Consider the following 23,062-nt stretch of genomic DNA (forward strand, 5'->3'; position numbering starts at 1 on the left):
AAGTCGGCTCGGTGGTTTCGTAACACTTTGCGTCGGCACAAAACGACCCTGCATTGCAATATCGCCATCAACAACGGTTACAAAAATCAAAACGCTACTTTCCAATGGAGGGTTGAAAAGTTGCATTTCGTAACATTGATGTGTAACCACTCATGTCGCATCTACGTGCGAATAGGGGAGTAAAACGCTGCTGCTTTGTGGCTCCATCCTCATGAGCAGTAAAAGGCTGCCGTGTTGACACTCAGCCCAGCCATGCAGTAGAAACACAACTGTCAAACTATCAGGACGCGAAACAAACGCACACCTGTTTCGACGAGGTGTTGGCTAGCGGAGTAGAACACTTGAAAAACAAAAAGGAGAGAGTTGCACACTCAGATGCAATCATTTTACAACCAACGTTGCGACAGCCAAGCTGCCTTCAGAGTATAAAGACGGCGTGGCTGTCGAAACTAAATATTAGGACTATTGTGGCTATATATACACTTACTAGGCTATAGAACGAGGAATTAAGGGGGGGGGTTGAGAAAGGGAGAGCGAGGAAGTGAGGGGGGGGAGAAAGGGAGAGCGAGGAAGTGAGGGGGGGGAGAAAGGGAGAGCGAGGAAGTGAGGGGGGAGAGAAAGGGAGAGCGAGGAAGTGAGGGGGGGGAGAAAGGCAGAGCGAGGAAGTGAGGGGGGGGAGAAAGGCAGAGCGAGGAAGTGAGGGGGGGAAGGCAGAGCGAGGAAGTGAGGGGGGGAAGGCAGAGCGAGGAAGTGAGGGGGGGGAAGGCAGAGCGAGGAAGTGAGGGGGGGGAGAAAGGCAGAGCGAGGAAGTGAGGGGGGGAAGGCAGAGCGAGGAAGTGAGGGGGGGAAGGCAGAGCGAGGAAGTGAGGGGGGGAAGGCAGAGCGAGGAAGTGAGGGGGGGGAAAGGCAGAGCGAGGAAGTGAGGGGGGGGAAAGGCAGAGCGAGGAAGTGAGGGGGGGGAAAGGCAGAGCGAGGAAGTGAGGGGGGGGAAAGGCAGAGCGAGGAAGTGAGGGGGGGAAGGCAGAGCGAGGAAGTGAGGGGGGGAAGGCAGAGCGAGGAAGTGAGGGGGGGGAAGGCAGAGCGAGGAAGTGAGGGGGGGAAGGCAGAGCGAGGAAGTGAGGGGGGGAAGGCAGAGCGAGGAAGTGAGGGGGGGAAGGCAGAGCGAGGAAGTGAGGGGGGGAAGGCAGAGCGAGGAAGTGAGGGGGGGAAGGCAGAGCGAGGAAGTGAGGGGGGGAAGGCAGAGCGAGGAAGTGAGGGGGGGAAGGCAGAGCGAGGAAGTGAGGGGGGGAAGGCAGAGCGAGGAAGTGAGGGGGGGAAGGCAGAGCGAGGAAGTGAGGGGGGGAAGGCAGAGCGAGGAAGTGAGGGGGGGAAGGCAGAGCGAGGAAGTGAGGGGGGGAAGGCAGAGCGAGGAAGTGAGGGGGGGAAGGCAGAGCGAGGAAGTGAGGGGGGGGAAGGCAGAGCGAGGAAGTGAGGGGGGGAAGGCAGAGCGAGGAAGTGAGGGGGGGAAAGGCAGAGCGAGGAAGTGAGGAGGGGGGGAATGGAAGTGAGGGGGGGAATGGAAGTGAGGGGGGGAAAGGCGGATAGAAAGGAAGTGAGGGGGGGAAAGGCGGATAGAAAGGAAGTGAGGGGGGGAAAGGCGGATAGAAAGGAAGTGAGGGGGATAGAAAGGAAGTGAAGGGGATAGAAAGGAAGTGAGGGGATAGAAAGGAAGTGAGGGGGATAGAAAGGAAGTGAGGGGGATAGAAAGGAAGTGAGGGGAAGGGATGGAGAGCGCTCAAGAGAGGAGGGGGGAGAGCGCTTGAGAGGGGGGGGGGGGGGACGACGACAATAGAAAGGTGTGAGAAATCTCACAACGCAACCATCAAAAGTGTCAACAAGCAAGATAAAACAGGCCCAAGAAAAACAAACGTGTGAAACGAGGGGGCGAATATAACTCAGTTCTGAAATGGGAATACACACACAAACCCGGTTTTGAGAGGTGTCAGAAACGCGTTGTTTGACAGGAGATAGGAGGTGGGCGGATCAGACGAAAGGAGAGAAGAGATGTGTGTGAAACATTCTCAGGACTGTCATGGCGTGTGAGTGTGGAGAATCAGGTTTGAAATGCAACCGGGTGCTGAAGAACTGGAAGTCAAAGTGTCGTCTCTGGGGCGTTACCGTCCCGGGTCCCTAACTGACTCTGCCTTCAATGACACTGCTTACTTTAGTAAACAGAAACAGGCTAATCACAGTCAAAGGGTCTTAATACAGGCTCTAGTGGTTAGAGCGTTGGGCCAGTAACTGAAAGGTTGCTAGATCGAATCCCAGAGCTGACAAGGTCAGAAATCTGTCGTTCTGCCCCTGAACAAGGCAGTTAACCCACTGTTCCCCGGGTAGGCCGTCACTGTAAATAAGAATTTGTTCTTAACCGACTTGCCTTGTTAAAAAAACAAAAACAACAAATAAATAACATTTTAAAAAACACAGTAGAAGAGGTGTTAATCTTCATACGACGACAGAAGAGGTTCTCAAACCTACGGTAACAGTCAGCCTTGACATGACGTTTCTGTGTTGCGTACCCTCAGACATCCTGGACACAGACAGGGAGGGGGGGGGGGGTCAAACAAACATTTGCCGGCGTGGCGCCCTCCTCACACTTGCCCGTCACGCCAACGAGGGGAATTTATCGGGCCACTTTTGTCCGTGTCAGAGCAGTCGCTGTCGATAAAGCTGGCCGTAACGTCTGCCACCCCGTCACAAAGCAGATTTACCTTCCTGACAAGCACATCCTTGCCTCCAACCCGCGCTCAAGGTCCTGTCTGACACAACCCGAGAAGAGGGAGGGATGCAGGATAGGACAGGGCTTTAAAGCGCTTATCATCACCAATTTCACACAACGGACAGTGACGGCTTAACGCACACCCCCCCCCCTTGTCTCCCGCCACCGGAGGCATCCCCCAGACCCAAAGTGTAAATAACAGCAGGCTAGGGATGTAACCTTGACTCCACACACACAGTGTCGCTCTTTTTGGCTCTCCTGGACTTGAGGGAAGCTGACAATGGGGGGAGGAAGTTGATTGAGAGGCTTTATTAGGTCTCAACTTAAAGGATGCTACTGTGATGGATGATACACACACGCCAGTCACCTTCAGAGCCCGGATACACACGCACTCACACACAGGGACGACGCGCTCACTCCCTCCCAGCATCCTCTCTGGTAAATGACCTGGAAATCCCGCTGACAAATTCAAAAAGGGGCTAACCGTAACCGGGCGTCTGGCGAGCATGTGGACGCATAAGATGTCCAATTTAAAGAGAAAGAGTGCGTGTTAGGAGATGTATGAGGACGTATTGAAAATCCATTTCTGCTTTTGTGACACTGGCGGCTTGTTACTTGCGAAAGAGGATTTCATCACGTTGTGAGATTGTGTGACGGAGAGAGACAGAGAGAAAGAGAAAGGGGTGTAAGGGACGTGTGTCTGATTGTAATGCCCCCCCCCCCCAGTCAGGACAATTAATTGAGTCAGCCTATCAGAAGACCTTGACTAGAAGGAGTCAACTAGATGTCACTACAGTCACCTACAACCATATTAAACCAACAAGAGTTAGTTAGCCCAAAGCACATCGAGAGAGGTTAGCGCATCTGGGGTAAATCCTCACCGAATGGGATTTTGTTTTAAGTGACTCACTTGGTTACTTTCAAACCAGCATGGATAGTTACGGCACAGTACACCAGTTCAATTGAAGCCTTTGCATCAGGGACTTGATTCAGAGACAGACAGACAACCGACACACTCACCCAGCCACATCCCATCAAAACCAACCGGTTGCATATTGCACTATTTCCTACAGGGCATTTAAACCTCTTTATACCCCGCCAGTGTGTGTGTGTGTGTGTGTGTGTGTGTGTGTGTGTGTGTGTGTGTGTGTGTGTTAGAGAGAGAGAGTGGCAGGTAGGGGTGTGTGGAGGGCAGGGCTGCTATATTCCAGCCTTTCCCGGCCCACTGCTGATTCATAATTAGACCTTAACCCATCGCGCCCACACCGGAGGAGGTCAGAGAGGGGAGACGGGGGAGGAGAGGCCCGTCTGATGGGCACCAAATGAACAAATTATGATGGCCCCCTCCAGGTGTGATGGGGTCAAACGGCCCGCGCCCTGCTGCTGACAGTTCAATTTCCCCCCAACGCAGCCCCATTCGCCCAATGCTAATTATGAATGAAAAGTTATCAGCCTTAGTCAACCCCCCCCCTCACACACACACACACGGACAGAGTGTGTGTGGCAGGGTGGGTTGGTTTAAAAGGCATTTGAGAGATCCTCTAATGTCAAAATGTTATTAGAGAGAGAGGGAGCATGACAGAGAGAAAAGAGAGAGACAAAGGGAAAAAGAGGGTGGAGAGGAGAGAGGACGATAGAAGGGGGGGGGGGGGGGGGGGGGGGGGTCAGAGACAGTGACCAGGGTTAATGTAAATATCTTTGATAACCAGGCAGTAATTCTCTAAAAAAGGGCCGAAGCGCTCAGCTGAGACACACACCGCTTCTGCGGGCGGATTGGTGAGATAAGGAAAAAACACAGGGTAAGTGTGTGAGAAAGAGCGAGATAGTGAGTGAGTGGGTGACACTGCTCGTGTGTGTGTGTGTGTGTGTCTGTTCGTACGCTTTTGAAAGTAAGTAGCAATAGAGGGTTTTGAGGTTATTTACCCCCCAGTCTATGAATCCTGATGGCCATCATGTATGTATGCATAGGATTGACTCTCAAATCAGACGCTGATGTGAAAACAGCACCCTGTTTAATCTGCAATTCTATTCTCCATTACTGCCCGGGCTTTCACCTTTCAGTACACACACCACTCTGCATACAGACAGGCCTGGGAAGGGCTGTCAATCACACACACACACACACACACACACACGCCTTGGACGAGTGATGACAGAACAATTCAAAAAGACACAAAGACTGGCTACATGAGGGAACTTCTTTGTAGTTAAGATGAGGAAAGTAAACGGGAATTTTACGGGTCCGTACGGCGACGTTATGGGGACATATCGGCTCTCTAATGGATTAGCCGATTGGTTGGTCACGCACGGTCCTCAGCTAAACTAGCGCGAGGCCAACGCGTGCACATAAATCTCAAACCAAAAGACAGTTGTTACACTGGGGAGAAAGGTCAAGCGTCACGCACAGACACGCTGTGCAGGGACGACAGGGAAAGAGCGACAGAGAGAGGTGGAAAGAGAGACGGATGGACGGAGTTTGGCATCGGAGCAGTGCACAGGCACTGCACCTGGATGAGAGGGAGGGATAGGGAGGAGGAGAGGAGTACTGAATGTGTTCAGGGAGGAGAAGAAAAAAAAGTCAGTAGCCAACCTCAGGAGGAGATATCTCAGCCGTCGGAGAGACCCGACTCATTCAGGAGACACACTACTGGATGCTGTCTCTCTCTCTAAGCTCTGTCAACCAGACACACACACAGGACCCAGTGGACTTACACACAGAGGGAGGGATAGACAAACCAACACAGACAGTACACACACCTGTATGGTGGAGGAGATGTTGGAGAGAGACAGGCCTTCCAGGTCTCCGAGCAGGCTGGGAGAGAGGACAGACATCTTGGGCCGGGTCACTGGTGTAGGAGTGACTACAGGACAAAGAGAAGGCCCGGGGACCAGCCTTAAGTCAAATGTATGCACATATATATATATATACACACACACAGGAAATATTGTGATGACTACAGTTGGATGTATTTTTCACAGTTACGTTGCTGTAGCGCAGACAGAAAACGTACAGTCGTCCAAATCCAACAGGGACACCTCCTTCAACAAGGACACCTCCTTTGTTGACTTCACCTCCATCTAGGGGGGGTGGGGGGGGGAGAGAGAACCAGAAACCTATGTGAGAAACAAACTGTCTCTAGAGCATACAGATCTCCACGGGCTTGGAACAGGTGCTGGGTAACGAAAATAAATACTCATTCAAAATGTGCGACCCGTAGGTCTCTGTCGGATTGGGAAATACATTGATAGTCAAACACACTTGGCTGAGTACAGAACGGTATATCATAACATATACACAGTTTCCCCTTTTTAGATAAATCTTTCAACATGAACGGCACGACGAATGAAGGATATAGATGAAAGAGATAGAGGAACAAGTGGAGGAAAGAAAAGATGACAAGCAGAATATTGGAAGTAAACGCTGTATGTATTGTTTGGGGGGGGGGGGGGGGGTGTAGTCTACACTACCTAAATTTGACTGACAGCGTCTATCCAATGTAACATGACATTTCTAAACATATCTGCTATGTACATAAAATTCAATTCGAGATCAATTCTATTTCTCAGGCTGCTGTGCACACACACACACACCACACATCTGAAGCGTGTTTCTGATCTGCATGGGCCAGCCATGAGGAGCGTCCCGTCACAACTTGATGCACTCTAGTGACTCTACCTCCAACCACTAGGCCAGGCTTGTCAAACGGCGACTCGGAATATTAGGATGTGCGTCGCCAGATCTACACTACAAAACGGGCAACATTTAAAACGCTATTAAACATAAGAGCGCTTTTACGGCTCTCTCTCGCTCTCCATGCCCTCCTAACCAACCACGGCCCTGTTCACATCTTATAAAAGAACAGTATAATTCCACTCTGCTTACTGCGGGATCCACTAACGGACAGAGAGCGAGAGACAGAAGGTGTAATAGTGAAAACAAACAATGAAGTTTGAGGGCGTATCTTATCAGATTGTCTCTGATTGATGCTTGGTGGCGGTATAATAGAGAAGGAACCCTTGTTTGCAGGCGGAGTGAGCGAGGTGAAAGAAAGTGGAAGAGCAAAAGAAAAGAAGGAGAGATGCATAGGTCACAGAAGCAAAGTATGTAAAATTAGAATTTCATAGCAGAGAACGAAAGAGGGAGGGACAGAGAGGGAAGGATGAGTGAAGGAAAAGACGGGGGGGGGGGGGGGGTAGATGGGGAAGACGACACTGCAAAGAAGCAGACCAAATCCTATTCCACTGTGTAGAATCTGATTTCTCGGCCTCCACTAGCTCGGAGAAAGACGTGGGAGAATCTCAATTGCATACTCCCTCGCGTCCTCTCTCCTCACCACCTTCTCAAAACCCATTGGATGAGAAAGCCAGAAGTCCCTCCCATCTGACCTTCTCCTCCAATGGGATGAGAGAAGGTGGTGAGGAGAGAGGATGCAATTGAGATTCTCCCACGGTTCACGCTAACACATTATATAGCGTTGTACTATGACAAACAGAAGGTTGGTTCAAACACTCTTATTTACAGTGTGGAGAAGAGCTCAGATTGGACACAAGTCAACACAAGTTCATCTGTTCAGACTCAGACCATGGCCTCAATTCAAATCCGCTGCAGATAAAGGAAAACCCCCACCAGGGGTTACTTCTGGAGGTGTTAACCATGCTAAAACTGAAGCCCCCAGCAAGCGGTTGCCCTGACGGTTGGATGTCTCACCTTGGGTTTGGCTTTAGACTTGGTTTTCTTCTTGCGTTCGGTGCCTGAATGGGAGTCTGCGTCGGACCCAGATTCGGAACCAGACGAGGTCTCTTCTGCAGACGAACTGCTGGTTTCTTTAGCAACGTTCCCGTTCTCGTCCGAATCACTGACAGAGGAGAAATAACATGAAAGGGTGTCAGAGAGCTACCAACTGCCTAATCACAATACGACTGGGGGCTGGTACAATTACTGTATAACCGACGGTTATGGCTGAAGACAGTCATGGAAATAAAATAACCGTTGTGATTTCTTCTTTTTTTGTTGTTGTTGTGGGACGTCGGGACATTCTTGTGGTTGACTGTTGTAACAATTTGGTGCTCCGAGCTGAAACCAGCGACGTGTTGTTTGCTCCAAGTCTTCGGTTGCCTAGGCAACACCCCCCTTTACCGCAGCAACAGCACACAGAAATAGAATGAGTAAAACTGGCTTGGTACCCCTTAACCCTGGCAAGTTGACTGGTAAACTCGCAATGGCTGCCTGGTAGTGTGAGGCAATCATTTCCAATTAACATTTTCATTCAAATTACAGTTAACGGATGTGGCTCGTGGATTGTCTCTGTTTCGTTTCGTCAGTGGAGTTGAATCAACAAATCTCAGCACAGATTGATGGGAATTTTTGGCTTATATCCAAAATGTATTGACAGGGAGTGTGTTACTACAAATATTTGTACTACTCCCCTCACAGACCAAAGGGCCATTTACATTGATATCAAAATATTTACCCCCGATACTAACCTTGGTAGAGCATCCTACTGGAAGCTAAATAGCTCATTATTAAATAATGATGAAGTTCAATTTGAGGTTAAAGATCTGCTCTCACACTTTAGGGAAAGGGCTTGTGAAGAAAAATCTTATTGCAAGAACTGGGAGCTCTTTAAATTTGAGGTGTCCAAATACCTTAGAAAATATGGTGGTAATCTTGCTAAGACCAGAAGAGATGAGGAGGAAAAGGTGATCATTAAAGATAACTTCCCTTTCTCAGAGGTCCCCAGCCGACCTCTCGGGGGAGGAGAAGATGGAACTAATTGAGTTACAAAATAAACTGGATAATGTATATAAATTAAAAGCAAAAGGAGCCTTTATTAGATCTAGGAATAAATGGATTGAGGAAGGAGAACAGAATTCATCCTATTTCTTTAGACTTGAGAAATTTCACTGTAAAAATAACACTATCCATAAGTTAAACATTGATGGTGTTATTACAGATGACCAACAATTAAATCGCTAAAATACTGTAGCAATTTTTACAGAAAATTGTATAGCTCTACGTACTGTCAGGAATCCACAGATGTGTTTTTTAACTCACTGAATAATGTTCACTCTATCAGTGATATAGAATCTAAACAGTGTGATGAACCCATCAAAGTTGAAGAGATTATAGAGAGTCTATCAAACATCTAAAGAACAATAAATCACCAGGTGTTGATGGAATTACATCAGAATTTGACTAATTATTTCCTGAACAAGTAGCTCCCTTCCTATTTGAAGTGTTTTTAGACAGTATTACAAACAATGTTCTCCCTCCTACCTATAACACTGATGCCTAAAAAATAAGTGCTGCTCATCTAAAAACAAAAAAGTATTTTTATACAATATAACTGGCGTCCAATTTGTCTTCTTAATAATGACTAAGATATTACTTACTTACTACTTGCAAAAATAATTAAAGAAGTCCTGGATGCAATCATTGATGAAACAGTCTGGCTTTATGAAGAACAGACATATTTCTAACAATGTCAGACTAGTATTAGACGTACTTGACTACTCAGACCTAATAACTGAGGATAGCTTCATATTATTTTTAGATTTTTATAAAGCATTTGACACAGTAGAGCATCAGTTTCTCTTCCACTCCCTTGAGAGACATGGCTTTGGGGATTTTTTCTGCAAGGCTATTAAGACTCTATGCAAATGGTAACACCTCTATCAAATTGAAATATGGCACTTCACCTAGATTTGAGTTAAAGAGATGAATTAGGCAAGGTTGTCCTATCTCTCCGTACCTGTTTTTATGAAATCACCCAACTTCTTGCAAATTCTTTAAATAATAGCCCTGTACAAGTTATTTCCATACTTGGTAAAGAAATGATTATAAGCCAGCTGGCTGACGATACTAGACTTTTTCTGAAAGACGCTAACCAAATTCCCATATGGATCCATGTGATACAATCCTTTTCCAAAGTGTCTGGTCTATATCTTAACATTAAGAAATGTGAACTCATAGCTGTCAAAGATTGTGTGACACCTTCATATTATGGTATTCCAGTACAGGAAGAACTTACATATTTAGGCATAACCATTAAAGGATCAAAAGTCTAGAGGCTTACTAAATTTGAACCCTCTTATTAAAAAATCCCAGAAGAATCTAAATCAATGGCTACAGAGGGACTTATCTTTAAAAGGTCCTAATTTTGCACGCCCAATTTTTCAGTTTTTGATTTGTTAAAAAAGTTTGAAATATCCAATAAATGTCGTTCCACTTCATGATTGTGTCCCACTTGTTGTTGATTCTTCACAAAAAAATACAGTTTTATATCTTTATGTTTGAAGCCTGAAATGTGGCAAAAGGTCACAAAGTTCAAGAGGGCCGAATACTTTCGCAAGGCACTGTACATGTGAGATTAAGGAGTGCATCTTGAAGGGTTATTCCGTGGGAGGAAAAAAAAAGTAATATGGAATCCTTAGCGGTGAAACTGCCACTACCGTTTGCTATATAACAAACAAGTTACGACAAACAATGAACACAGGCTTTTTTTCCCCCTCCGACATCATTGCACGCGTGATCAAACAGCAGAATATGTACTGAAAAGACATGTGGATTTCACGTTGTGCGATGCTCCTCACCTCCACTTCGTCAACAAAAACAAAACATAACGGCCTTGGGGCAGACGGTGGCGCCGTTTCCCCTACCGCGGATTCCGTCTAACACAGATTGAAATATAACATCAACTTGGGTTTTTAAAACATGAAAAGTTTCATTATAAAAAGGGGAACGTGTTATGAATCTATCCATTAAAGGCACTGGAAGCAAAACCCTCTCCACCCCCACCGCGTACTGCAGTCTGCTGGAGCTCATGCTAAAACTCTGTCAGAACAACCAAGATCAATCTGTTTTGGTTTGCCCACTTAATTTAATATCGCTTTCGTTGAAACTTTTTTCTCCTCCTCCCTCGCTCGCTCTCTCTCCTCTTTCCATCTCTCTCTCTCTCCAATTTGTCCTGATAATGAGTGTTTACTCGGGCTGCCTGGGATTTTCAGCTGTTAAATTAACGAGCAGAATTGTGACGGTAACTGGCTTTTTAACTTGGCCGATGATGAGAAGCCAGTATTAATTTGGCCTACAGATTTCATTTGTTGCGAACAGGAAAAAGCGATATAAATCAGAGCGGGCCTGATTAAGCCCTGCCTGGAATGACTGGGCCGTAATGAGGGCATTATGCTGTGTTTGTTGTGGAAGCACTGGGGTGAGCTGGGATAATTACTGTGTGTGTGTGTTTGAGAGCGAGATAGTGTGTGTGGGATAGTGGGTATAGCATGTGTGGGTGCGTGCGTGTGTGGAAGCACTGGGGTGAGCTGGTCTAATTACACCCTCTAATGGAGGGAACAGGGTCAGCTGCTGGCCTGTCACACAGCGTGAGCAGGTAGGGTGTGTGTACGTGTGAGAGAGCATTGTGTGAGAGAGTGAAATAGAACGTGTCAGGGACTAAATTTGCCAGTGTGTGTCTGTGTTCAACAGTAATGTCTCAGATCTCATTCATTGCTACCAACAGGAAGCTAAATGACCAATCCACAGCTGCACTGCCGTTATGAGAGCCCTTCACAATGGAGCACAATAAAGTAGAAAGTTCCTCTTTTCAAAACTAGTTGAACGGCTATTTACCACAGGGGAGACGAATTACACAGTAAACGAAAATCACTTGCCTCCAACCAAATTCATTTGAATTTCTTGGTCCTGTGCAGCTGTAAATCAAACAAAAATACATGGAAACCAAAAGTTTGAATTTCAACATTTTGAATAAATAGTGCTGAAATGTCGTTTTATTTCCGGTCAAAAACAACAAATAAAAAAAACAACGTCTGTTCAATGATTCTAATTCCATTTAGTTCTGGTATTTTCTGTGAGCTCAAAGCACTGTTGTTGGACTTAGTAGGAAGTCGTAGTTTTCAACCAAGTTTACCGCAGAAAACGTGGTACTTAACTACAATGGCCATTACGTAGCCTTCTTCACAGGCACACGAGAAAGAGAGAAGAGCGTGAGATGAGGGAGTGGGACAGAAATGGAAAAAGTTGCTTCGTGAGGTAGCCCCATCTCTAGCCAACAATACATCGAATTGACTGATAGCTGGCATTACAAACAGGTTTGAAGGTATGAATTACGTACTTTGAAGAACTACTAAAATAGTGATTTCGTCCACCAGCTAGCTAGCCTAACTAGGATGACTCATTGGGGAGCAGAGCAATAGATGGTGGCTGCTACTGCCTGAGCAGAGGTGTGATGACTCGGCATGAAATACCAAAGTCATCATAAGAAAATAATGTAATATTACACAACTGAAATATTTTATTAAAGTCATGTGATAAAGGATGGGAAGTCATTACTTTTATTAATGAAACTGCTACTAAAGTCACCATCATACTAAAACAGCTATTTAACATAGCCAACTAAAAACTATTTTATTAAAGTACAGTAATGTGGAAAAAAAACAAATAAGCGATAAGGAGCAATGGGCTTTTATTAATAGTTGTATTCTGTGTCGTTACAGAATTCAACTGACTTAATGCATTTATTGCAAAAAATATATGAATCGAAACCCAAATCAAAAACCGCGAGGATTGTTCAAAGACTGAGCCGACTTCAGAAGGCACTAGCCCCTCAGCACTAAAATAGTGAAACGTACAAAGGTGCCAACACACTTAACCGCAACTATACGTGTTGAATAATTCATTATAGTACCTGTCTTTGGCCGTTGGTTTGACTGTCTTCTTCTGTGGTGGTTTCTTAGTTGTTTTCTTCTGTTCAGAGTCGGACTCACTGGAACTCTTCTCTGATTGGCTGGAGGACTTGTCGGACTCTTCACTGCTCTGACTACTGCTCTTTTCCTCATCGCTCTCCGCCTCACTGCTTGACTCTAACACACACACACACACGTTCATCTCGTACGATTATGAATACAACCTTGACTGGCATTGCAAACACTCAGAAAATAACATTACACTTTATGGTACACACATGGCCAAACAGACCTTCACTACTGCTGCTGCTGTCATCACTGCTACTGCTCCCTGAGCCCTTCTCCTTCTCCTCTCCAGAGTCAGAGTAGAACTTATCATCTGATGACTTGGACAGCTTGGACTTTCCAGTCTTCCCTAGCGACGGAGCCCACTCCTTTACCTGGCAACAGATTAGGAAGTGAGGTCAGAGAAAGGGAGGTACAGTAAGAGGAAGTAAGGAAAGATTGAAACAAGTAGTACAGTACCAGTCAAAAGGTTTGGACAAATCTACTAATTCAAGGGTTTTTCTTTATTTATTTTTTTACTATTTTCTGCTTTGTAGAATAATAGTGAAGACATGAAAACTATGAAATAACACATATGGAATAATGTAGTAGCCAAAAACGTGTTAAATCAAAATATATTTTATATTTGAGATTCTTCAAAGTAGCCACCCTTTGCCTTGATGACAGCTTTGCACGCTCTTGGCATTCTCTCAACCAGGTGCACCTTGTTAAAAGTACATTTGTGGAATTTCTTTCCTTTGAGCCAATCAGTTGTCACAACACAAGGTAGGGGTGGTATACAGACAGACAATAGCTCTATTTGGTAAAAGACCAAGTCCATATTATGGCAAGAACAGCTCAAATAAGCAAAGAGAAACAGTCCATCACTACTTTAAGACATGAAAATCAGTCACTTCGTAAAATTTCATGAACACAATAGGTGAATGGATGATTTCCGCACGTGTGGTTTCCACCGTGAAGCATGGAGGTGCTTTGCCGGTGACACAGTCAGTGATTTATTTAGAATTCAAGCCACACTTAACCAGCATGGCTACCACAACATTCTGCAGAGATACGCCATCCCATCTGGTTTGCGCTTTGTGGGACTATAATTTGTTTTTCAACAGGACAATGACCGAATACACACCTCCAGGCTGGGTAAGGGCTATTTGACCAAGGAGAGTGATGGAGTGCTGCGTCAGATGACCTGGCCTCCACAGTCACCTGACCTCAACTCAATTGAGATGGTTTGGAATGAGTTGGACCGCAGAGTGAAGGAAAAGCAGCCAACAAGTGCTCAGCATATGTTGGAACTCCTACAAGAAAGCATTTCCCATGAAGCTGGTTGATAGAATGCCAAGAGTGTGCAAAGCTGTCAAGGCAAAGGGTGGCTACTTTGAAGAATCTAAAATATATTTTTGATTTGTTTAATGCTTTTTTGGTTCGTACATGATTCCATAGTTTGTCTTCAATATTACTCTACAATGTAGAAAATAGTACAAATAAATTAGACCTCTGGAATGAGTAGGTGGGCAAACTTTTGACTGGTGTTGTATGTGGACACCTGCTCATCATCTCATTCCAAAATCATGGGCATTAATATGGAGTTGGCCCCCCCTTTGCTGTTATAACAGCCTCCACTCTTCTGAGAAGGCTTTCCACTAGATGTTGGAACGTTGCTGCGGGGACTTGCTTCCATTCAGCCACAAGAGCATTAGTGAGGTCGGGCACTGATGTTGGGAGAGGTCATTGTCATGCTGAAACAGGAAAGGGCCTTCAAACTGTTGCCACAAAGTTGGAAGCACAGAATCGTCTAGAATGGCATTGTATGCTGCAGCATTAAGATTTCCCTTCACTGGAACTAAGGGGCCTAGTCTGAACCATGAAAAACAGCCTCAAACCATTATTCCTCCTCCAAACTTTACAGTTGACACTACGCATTGCGGCGGGTAGCGTTCTCCTGGCTTCCACCAAACCCAGATTAGTCCGTCGGACTGCCAGATGGAGAATGCCATTCCACTGCTCCAGAGTCCAATGGCGGTGAGCTTTATACCACTCCAGTCAACGCTTGGCATTGTGCACGGTAAGCTTAGGCTTGTGTGCGGCTGCTCGGCCATGGAAGCCCATTTCATGAAGCTCCCAACAAACAGTTATTTTATGATGTGGCTTCCGGAGGCAGTTTTGAACTCACTTCAGCACTCGATGGTCCCGTTCTGTGAGTTTGTGTGGCCTAACAATTTGCGGCTGAGCTGTTGTTCCTAGATGTTTCCACTTCACAATAACAGCACTTACAGTTGACCGGGGCAGCTCTAGCAGGGCAGAAATTTGACTAACTGTTGGAAAGGTTGCATCCTCTGCCGGTGCCACGTTGAAAGTCTCTGAGCTCTTCAGTAAGGCCATTCTATTGCCAATGTTGGTCTATGGAGCTCCCATGGCTCGCTCTGTGCTCAATTTTATACACCTGTCAGCAACGGGTGTGGCTGAAATTGCCGAATCCACTCATTTGAAGGAGTGTCCACATACGCTTGTATTCATAGTGTATCAACACGGAGCTGTATTAAAATGTCTGAATTGACCATGGCCACCCTTGGTGTAGGGCCTGGGTGATGAGCGGGAACGGGCAGTAGAAGTAAAGATGGATCCTTACCGGCTCAATCACCTCCACGTTCCTCACTGATTGGTCAGGAGCCACAGCAGGCCAATCAGAGAGCTCCAGGTAGCCGCTGGCTTTGGTGTTGATGGTGTGGGACAGCGTTCCCAACTGGTAACGATCACGGTCTGACAGAGAGTGATGGAGGGGAGAGGAGAAGACGGAGAGAGGGAGGAAGTAAAGGAAAAAGGGTAGACAAAGAGAAGGGAAAATGTCAGAGGAGAAACATAATGAGTAACATTGGAGGAGGGAGAGGGGGTGAGAGGACAAAGGGGAAATGGTGGGGGTGGGTTGGAGAAGGGAGAGGGGGTGAGAGGACGAAGGGGAAATGGTGGGGGTGGGTTGGAGGAGGGAGAGGACGAAGGGGAAATGGTGGGGGTGGGTTGGAGGAGGGAGAGGGGGTGAGAGGACGAAGGGGAAATGGTGGGGTGGGTTGGAGGAGGGAGAGGGGGTGAGAGGACGAAGGGGAAATGGTGGGGTGGGTTGGAGGAGGGAGAGGGGGTGAGAGGACGAAGGGGAAATGGTGGGGGTGGGTTGGAGGAGGGAGAGGGGGTGAGAGGACGAAGGGGAAATGGTGGAGGTGGGGGGGGGGGGGGGGGGGGGGGGGGTTGGAGGAGGGAGAGGGGGTGAGAAAGAGAGGCAGGGGTCTCAATGTCACAGCAGTGCTCTCTCAATCAGCAGGACAGAGAGTAATTGGCATTAAACACTCTGAAATGTCACTGTATACACACACACACACTGCTGTTTAATAAAGGGTCCAGGAGCCCACACGCACAAGAGTAAAACGATTCTCCCTCCCTAATGGTCAATATAGGAGGTGTAATCAGTCAAAGTGCCTGGGGAGGTCGGCCTTCTCTAACGAAACAGAGAGGGAGAAAAGAAATCAAGAGTTAAAAGGGTGAATATTAAGAATGACAGGAGTGGTAACGTTTTCCATAAACATCTAGTAGACGCAGAGACCACTGCAGAATAATAATGTTTTGGAGGCTGCTTCTGTCTTTCTCTCATCTGGATTCAAGTTAACTGTGTGTGTGTGTGTGTGTGTGTGTTATCTGCATCTCAAAGGTTATCATTAGCCAGGTAATAATTCACCCATCTCATCAGAGCCGAGAGAGAGAGGGCCCTGGACCCCTCTGCCATTCACAGACTCACACCAGCATATTAAAAACACCCGTGTGTCTCCTAAAGGGCACCCTATTCCCTATTTAGTGCACTACTTCCAAAGGTACCTTTGTATGTGGACTCGAGGACGGGCGCCGGCTTGGGCGCCAGCAGGATGCGGCGGGCGTACTTGCCGAGTGCGCCGCTCTTCTCATTGGGCACAATGAGCTGGCGGATGAAGCGCGTGCGGTCTCTGATGTCATAGTTCTGGTCATATTTCCCCAGGTTCAAAATGTACTGGGTCAACAACTTGGTCTGGGTGTTGGGAGAGACAGAAGGACGGAGGGAAGGAGGAGAGGGAGGGGAGGAAGCAGGAGAGAAGACGCCGCCAATCCAACATAAAAAAAAAGAAGCACATAGCTCCATTAAGGTAAGCTCATGAATCCGTATGGTGCTTCCCACTACATTTTCTTCATACAAACACACTGTTCTCCTCCAGTCTGCTCCCCCTCTCCAGCAGTATGAGTGACAACCTCTCTCTGTGCCAGGTGGGTTTATGGTCCGAGATGGGGAGCGCTTGCCTTTAACATATATTATTCAGGGAGGTATAAAAACCAAGAGTTACGACCCCAGAAGGTCGACATTACCACTCTCACTATTTCTTCACCCCCCCTTTTTTTAACCTCTTCCCTCTCCGTCTGCCTCGAATCTCACCATCCCACTCTCTTCCCTCCATCCCAATCTCTTCCCTCCCAGCCCTCCATCCCACTCTCTTCCCTCCCAGCCTTCTCACCATCCCACTCTCTTCCCTCCATCCCACTCTCTTCCCTCCATCCCAATCTCTTCCCTCCCAGCCCTCCATCCCACTCTCTTCCCTCCATCCCACTCTCTTCCCTCCATCCCACTCTCTTCCCTCCATCCCACTCTCTTCCCTCCCAGCCCTCTCACCATCCCACTCTCTTCCCTCCATCCCAATCTCTTCCCTCCCAGCCCTCCATCCCACTCTCTTCCCTCCATCCCAATCTCTTCCCTCCCAGCCCTCCATCCCACTCTCTTCCCTCCCAGCCCTCTCACCATCCCACTCTCTTCCCTCCATCCCACTCTCTTCCCTCCATCCCACTCTCTTCCCTCCCAGCCCTCCATCCCACTCTCTTCCCTCCATCCCACTCTCTTCCCTCCATCCCAATCTCTTCCCTCCCAGCCCTCCATCCCACTCTCTTCCCTCCATCCCACTCTCTTCCCTCCATCCCACTCTCTTCCCTCCATCCCAGCCCTCTCACCATCCCACGCTCTTCCCTCCATCCCACTCTCTTCCCTCCATCCCACTCTCTTCCCTCCATCCCACTCTCTTCCCTCCATCCCACTCTCTTCCCTCCATCCCACTCTCTTCCCTCCATCCCACTCTCTTCCCTCCATCCCAGCCCTCTCACCATCCCACGCTCTTCCCTCCATCCCACTCTCTTCCCTCCATCCCACTCTCTTCCCTCCATCCCACTCTCTTCCCTCCATCCCACTCTCTTCCCTCCCAGCCCTCCATCCCACTCTCTTCCCTCCCAGCTCTCCATCCCACTCTCTTCCCTCCCAGCCCTCTCACCATCCCACTCTCTTCCCTCCATCCCACTCTCTTCCCTCCATCCCACTCTCTTCCCTCCATCCCACTCTCTTCCCTCCATCCCACTCTTCCCTCCCAGCCCTCTCACCATCCCACTCTCTTCCCTCCATCCCAGCCCTCTCACCATCCCACTCTCTTCCCTCCATCCCACTCTCTTCCCTCCCAGCCCTCCATCCCACTCTCTTCCCTCCCAGCCCTCCATCCCACTCTCTTCCCTCCCAGCCCTCTCACCATCCCACTCTCTTCCCTCCATCCCACTCTCTTCCCTCCCAGCCCTCTCACCATCCCATTCTCTTCCCTCCATCCCACTCTCTTCCCTCCCAGCCCTCTCACCATCCCACTCTCTTCCCTCCATCCCACTCTCTTCCCTCCATCCCACTCTCTTCCCTCCCAGCCCTCCATCCCACTCTCTTCCCTCCCAGCCCTCTCACCATCCCACTCTCTTCCCTCCCAGCCCTCTCACCATCCCACTCTCTTCCCTCCCAGCCCTCCATCCCACTCTCTTCCCTCCCAGCCCTCTCACCATCCCACTCTCTTCCCTCCATCCCACTCTCTTCCCTCCCAGCCCTCTCACCATCCCACTCTCTTCCCTCCATCCCACTATCTTCCCTCCATCCCACTCTCTTCCCTCCCAGCCCTCTCACCATCCCACTCTCTTCCCTCCATCCCACTCTCTTCCCTCCCAGCCCTCTCACCATCCCACTCTCTTCCCTCCATCCCACTCTCTTCCCTCCCAGCCCTCTCACCATCCCACTCTCTTCCCTCCATCCCACTCTCTTCCCTCCCAGCCCTCTCACCATCCCACTCTCTTCCCTCCATCCCACTCTCTTCCCTCCCAGCCCTCCATCCCACTCTCTTCCCTCCCAGCCCTCCATCCCAATCTCTTCCCTCCCAGCCCTCCATCCCAATCTCTTCCCTCCCAGCCCTCCATCCCAATCTCTTCCCTCCCAGCCCTCCATCCCAATCTCTTCCCTCCCAGCCCTCCATCCCACTCTCTTCCCTCCCAGCCCTCTCACCATCCCACTCTCTTCCCTCCATCCCACTCTCTTCCCTCCATCCCACTCTCTTCCCTCCATCCCACTCTCTTCCCTCCCAGCCCTCCATCCCACTCTCTTCCCTCCCAGCCCTCTCACCATCCCACTCTCTTCCCTCCATCCCACTCTCTTCCCTCCATCCCACTCTCTTCCCTCCATCCCACTCTCTTCCCTCCATCCCACTCTCTTCCCTCCATCCCACTCTCTTCCCTCCATCCCACTCTCTTCCCTCCCAGCCCTCCATCCCACTCTCTTCCCTCCCAGCCCTCTCACCATCCCACTCTCTTCCCTCCATCCCACTCTCTTCCCTCCATCCCACTCTCTTCCCTCCATCCCACTCTCTTCCCTCCATCCCACTCTCTTCCCTCCATCCCACTCTCTTCCCTCCATCCCACTCTCTTCCCTCCATCCCACTCTCTTCCCTCCATCCCACTCTCTTCCCTCCATCCCACTCTCTTCCCTCCATCCCACTCTCTTCCCTCCATCCCACTCTCTTCCCTCCATCCCACTCTCTTCCCTCCCAGCCCTCCATCCCAATCTCTTCCCTCCCAGCCCTCCATCCCAATCTCTTCCCTCCCAGCCCTCCATCCCAATCTCTTCCCTCCCAGGCCTCTCACCATCCCACTCTCTTCCCTCCATCCCACTCTCTTCCCTCCATCCCACTCTCTTCCCTCCATCCCACTCTCTTCCCTCCATCCCACTCTCTTCCCTCCATCCCACTCTCTTCCCTCCCAGCCCTCCATCCCAATCTCTTCCCTCCCAGCCCTCCATCCCACTCTCTTCCCTCCCAGCCTTCTCACCATCCCACTCTCTTCCCTCCATCCCACTCTCTTCCCTCCATCCCACTCTCTTCCCTCCATCCCACTCTCTTCCCTCCATCCCACTCTCTTCCCTCCCAGCCCTCCATCCCACTCTCTTCCCTCCCAGCCCTCTCATCATCCCACTCTCTTCCCTCCATCCCACTCTCTTCCCTCCATCCCACTCTCTTCCCTCCATCCCACTCTCTTCCCTCCATCCCACTCTCTTCCCTCCCAGCCCTCTCATCATCCCACTCTCTTCCCTCCCAGCCCTCTCACCATCCCACTCTCTTCCCTCCATCCCACTCTCTTCCCTCCATCCCACTCTCTTCCCTCCATCCCTCTCTTCCCTCCATCCCACTCTTCCCTCCATCCCACTCTTCCCTCCATCCCACTCTTCCCTCCATCCCACTCTTCCCTCCATCCCACTCTCTTCCCTCCATCCCACTCTCTTCCCTCCCAGCCCTCCATCCCACTCTCTTCCCTCCATCCCACTCTCTTCCCTCCATCCCTCTCTTCCCTCCATCCCACTCTCTTCCCTCCATCCCACTCTCTTCCCTCCATCCCACTCTCTTCCCTCCATCCCACTCTCTTCCCTCCATCCCACTCTCTTCCCTCCATCCCACTCTCTTCCCTCCATCCCACTCTCTTCCCTCCCAGCCCTCTCATCATCCCACTCTCTTCCCTCCCAGCCCTCTCATCATCCCACTCTCTTCCCTCCCAGCCCTCTCACCATCCCACTCTCTTCCCTCCATCCCACTCTCTTCCCTCCATCCCACTCTCTTCCCTCCATCCCACTCTCTTCCCTCCATCCCACTCTTCCCTCCATCCCACTCTCTTCCCTCCATCCCACTCTCTTCCCTCCCAGCCCTCCATCCCACTCTCTTCCCTCCATCCCACTCTCTTCCCTCCATCCCTCTCTTCCCTCCATCCCACTCTCTTCCCTCCATCCCACTCTCTTCCCTCCATCCCACTCTCTTCCCTCCATCCCACTCTCTTCCCTCCATCCCACTCTCTTCCCTCCATCCCACTCTCTTCCCTCCATCCCACTCTCTTCCCTCCATCCCACTCTCTTCCCTCCATCCCACTCTCTTCCCTCCATCCCACTCTCTTCCCTCCATCCCACTCTCTTCCCTCCATCCCACTCTCTTCCCTCCATCCCACTCTCTTCCCTCCATCCCACTCTCTTCCCTCCATCCCACTCTCTTCCCTCCCAGCCCTCTCATCATCCCACTCTCTTCCCTCCCAGCCCTCTCACCATCCCACTCTCTTCCCTCCCAGCCCTCTCACCATCCCACTCTCTTCCCTCCCAGCCCTCATCTCTCTGAAACATTAGCAAGGGGAAAGAGGTCTAATAACGTGCTCATTTGAGGCGGCAGCATCTGCAGTGTGGTCATAAACTCAGCCTGGCCGCCATATTGCTCTGCATCCGATAGAACGGATCTGTAGTTACCAAACAGAGGCAAGGCAATGGCACGACGCGTAACGTTAAAGCTTGCACTTAAGGAAGTGGGGAAAATTAGATTGCGGGAGCCAAATAACAAGAAACTGGAGGCTGTTTACTTCTTTGACAATAACAGTTGAATAAGATGAATTATGTTAGGGCAGAATAACGCTGCAACGTGTACTGCCGACTTGACTGTTCGGTGTACCTACTGTTTAGCGTAGGCTAATGTACCTGTTTGGAGTTGGTGAGGTAGAGTTTGGCAGCCAGGTTGACAGTCTGGAGCTTGACGATGTCCTCCTCGGAGGTGAAGCTCTTGGCCATCTTGCGGAGGACGTCGGGGGCGATCTGAGGGACCCTCTCACAGTACTCCCCCATCAGCCACAGGATGCTGGCCCGCGCCATCGGCACCTTGACACACAAGAGGGGTTAGTCTGGTTTTTTTTTGGGGGGGGGTGGGGGGGGGGTGCATTTTGAGTCCCGACTCGCTCGGGCGCAAGGGCAAGTACACAGACGCACTGAGGTCGCGGTAGACGTACAGCGATGTTGTCGAAGAGCTTGGCCATGTGTTTGATGATGTCACTGTGCTGGGTGGGCTGGGTCTGGAGAAGCTTCTTGATGACCACCACGCTCTCAGCCACCACCGTCTCTGTGAGGAGACGATACATTTCGGTTTCAAAATGTAACTAAATGTAATCAAAAAATTTAATATATACGAAATCCCCCAAAAGTAATTATTTATCATGAGAAGGGCCATAAACAGTTACTAGTTATTGTTTATGGCCCTCATGATAAATCATTACTTTTTGGGGGATTGTTGCTGCATACTCCAAGGTGAAAATCTCACCTTTCTGGTAATTTTTTTAATAAATTGCTGAGGTGTAGTCACTTGAGGACACAAGCTGAAGTACACAGCACAAACATAATAAAAATATGAAATATTGTAAATGATGTATTGCCTATTCAACAAAAGTATGAAAAAGGCTTGAAATTACGTTTACTAAATATAGTATAATCAATTTATAAAATGACTATTTATAATATGCAAAACATCTGCCCCCATCGCGTCTCCCAGAGCTCTAGTTTAGCTTCCTAAACTCGTTAGGGACTCGCCTTTCATCTCATATTAATCTTGTCCCTGACAACAACAAAAAATCTTTCTGAATGTGCTACAGCTACAAAACCAATCTCTCCTGCTGCGTTAGGGTGTAAGGATTCCAGGCAGTGTTAGTGGCTGTGAAGTAGGGTTCAGCCAGGTGTTGTGTCCACATATCCATTTAGAACAAATACTACCAGAACCACGCAAGTGCCTCAAACTGGAGACTTCGCATCTAAGAGGTTAAAACAATATATACAAAAGAGAGGGTTTGACACATATATCCAACTTTGAACCGGAGCTGGACAAAGACAACCCATCGACTGATTCTCTGGACAAAGAGAACCAATCAGTCAATCAATCAAATCAGTCAGTGGTTCCGTACCGTCTCGGTTGGAGAGCAGCAGCACCAGTCCTTGGAGGCAGGTGTCTGTCACCTCAGAGATGTTGGTGGCACACCTGCCGATGGCCTGGATGGTACCGGCTGCAAACTGCTTGTCTTGGCTCTTCACATAAGTCTGTTCAAATCAAAGCACAAGGTGGAGCCATTCATTGTATCTAAAAAAGGTGAACACCTATTGAACACGTAAATTGACCAAAATCAGTTCTGGGACATGTGGAACCATTTAAGCACGACAAAGCCACTAGAATTAGCCATACAAGATGTAGGAATTTGGAAAACTTACTTTGATAATCTATACAAAAAAATCCCACAAAAAGACTTACAACAGAACCAATTAGATATTAAAGAAAATGGAACTTCCTTGAATCAGTCATTAAAAACAACCGAATTCCATTAGATTACCCAATAAGCCAACAAGAA

The 23,062-nt window shown here is 48.8% G+C and overlaps 1 protein-coding gene across 1 annotated transcript in view; it reads right to left on the reverse strand.

Annotated features, from left to right (window-relative positions):
• Positions 1-23,062, reverse strand: part of LOC110509669 (AP-3 complex subunit beta-1) — a 65,522-nt gene that overhangs the window by 23,018 nt on the left and 19,442 nt on the right. Inside the window, exons 13-22 of the mRNA XM_036967340.2 lie at positions 22,625-22,757; positions 21,683-21,792; positions 21,378-21,554; positions 16,385-16,571; positions 15,153-15,283; positions 12,753-12,900; positions 12,463-12,637; positions 7,467-7,614; positions 5,770-5,836; positions 5,516-5,619 (exon numbers count right to left, since the gene is read on the reverse strand). Of these exons, the coding sequence (XP_036823235.2) occupies positions 5,516-5,619; positions 5,770-5,836; positions 7,467-7,614; positions 12,463-12,637; positions 12,753-12,900; positions 15,153-15,283; positions 16,385-16,571; positions 21,378-21,554; positions 21,683-21,792; positions 22,625-22,757 (1,380 nt within the window). The remainder of the gene's footprint in view (positions 1-5,515; positions 5,620-5,769; positions 5,837-7,466; positions 7,615-12,462; positions 12,638-12,752; positions 12,901-15,152; positions 15,284-16,384; positions 16,572-21,377; positions 21,555-21,682; positions 21,793-22,624; positions 22,758-23,062) is intronic.

Source organism: Oncorhynchus mykiss, chromosome 29 (genome assembly GCF_057628025.1).
Source record: "Oncorhynchus mykiss isolate SJ-2025 chromosome 29, ASM5762802v1, whole genome shotgun sequence".
Classification (NCBI taxonomy): Eukaryota; Metazoa; Chordata; class Actinopteri; order Salmoniformes; family Salmonidae; genus Oncorhynchus; species Oncorhynchus mykiss.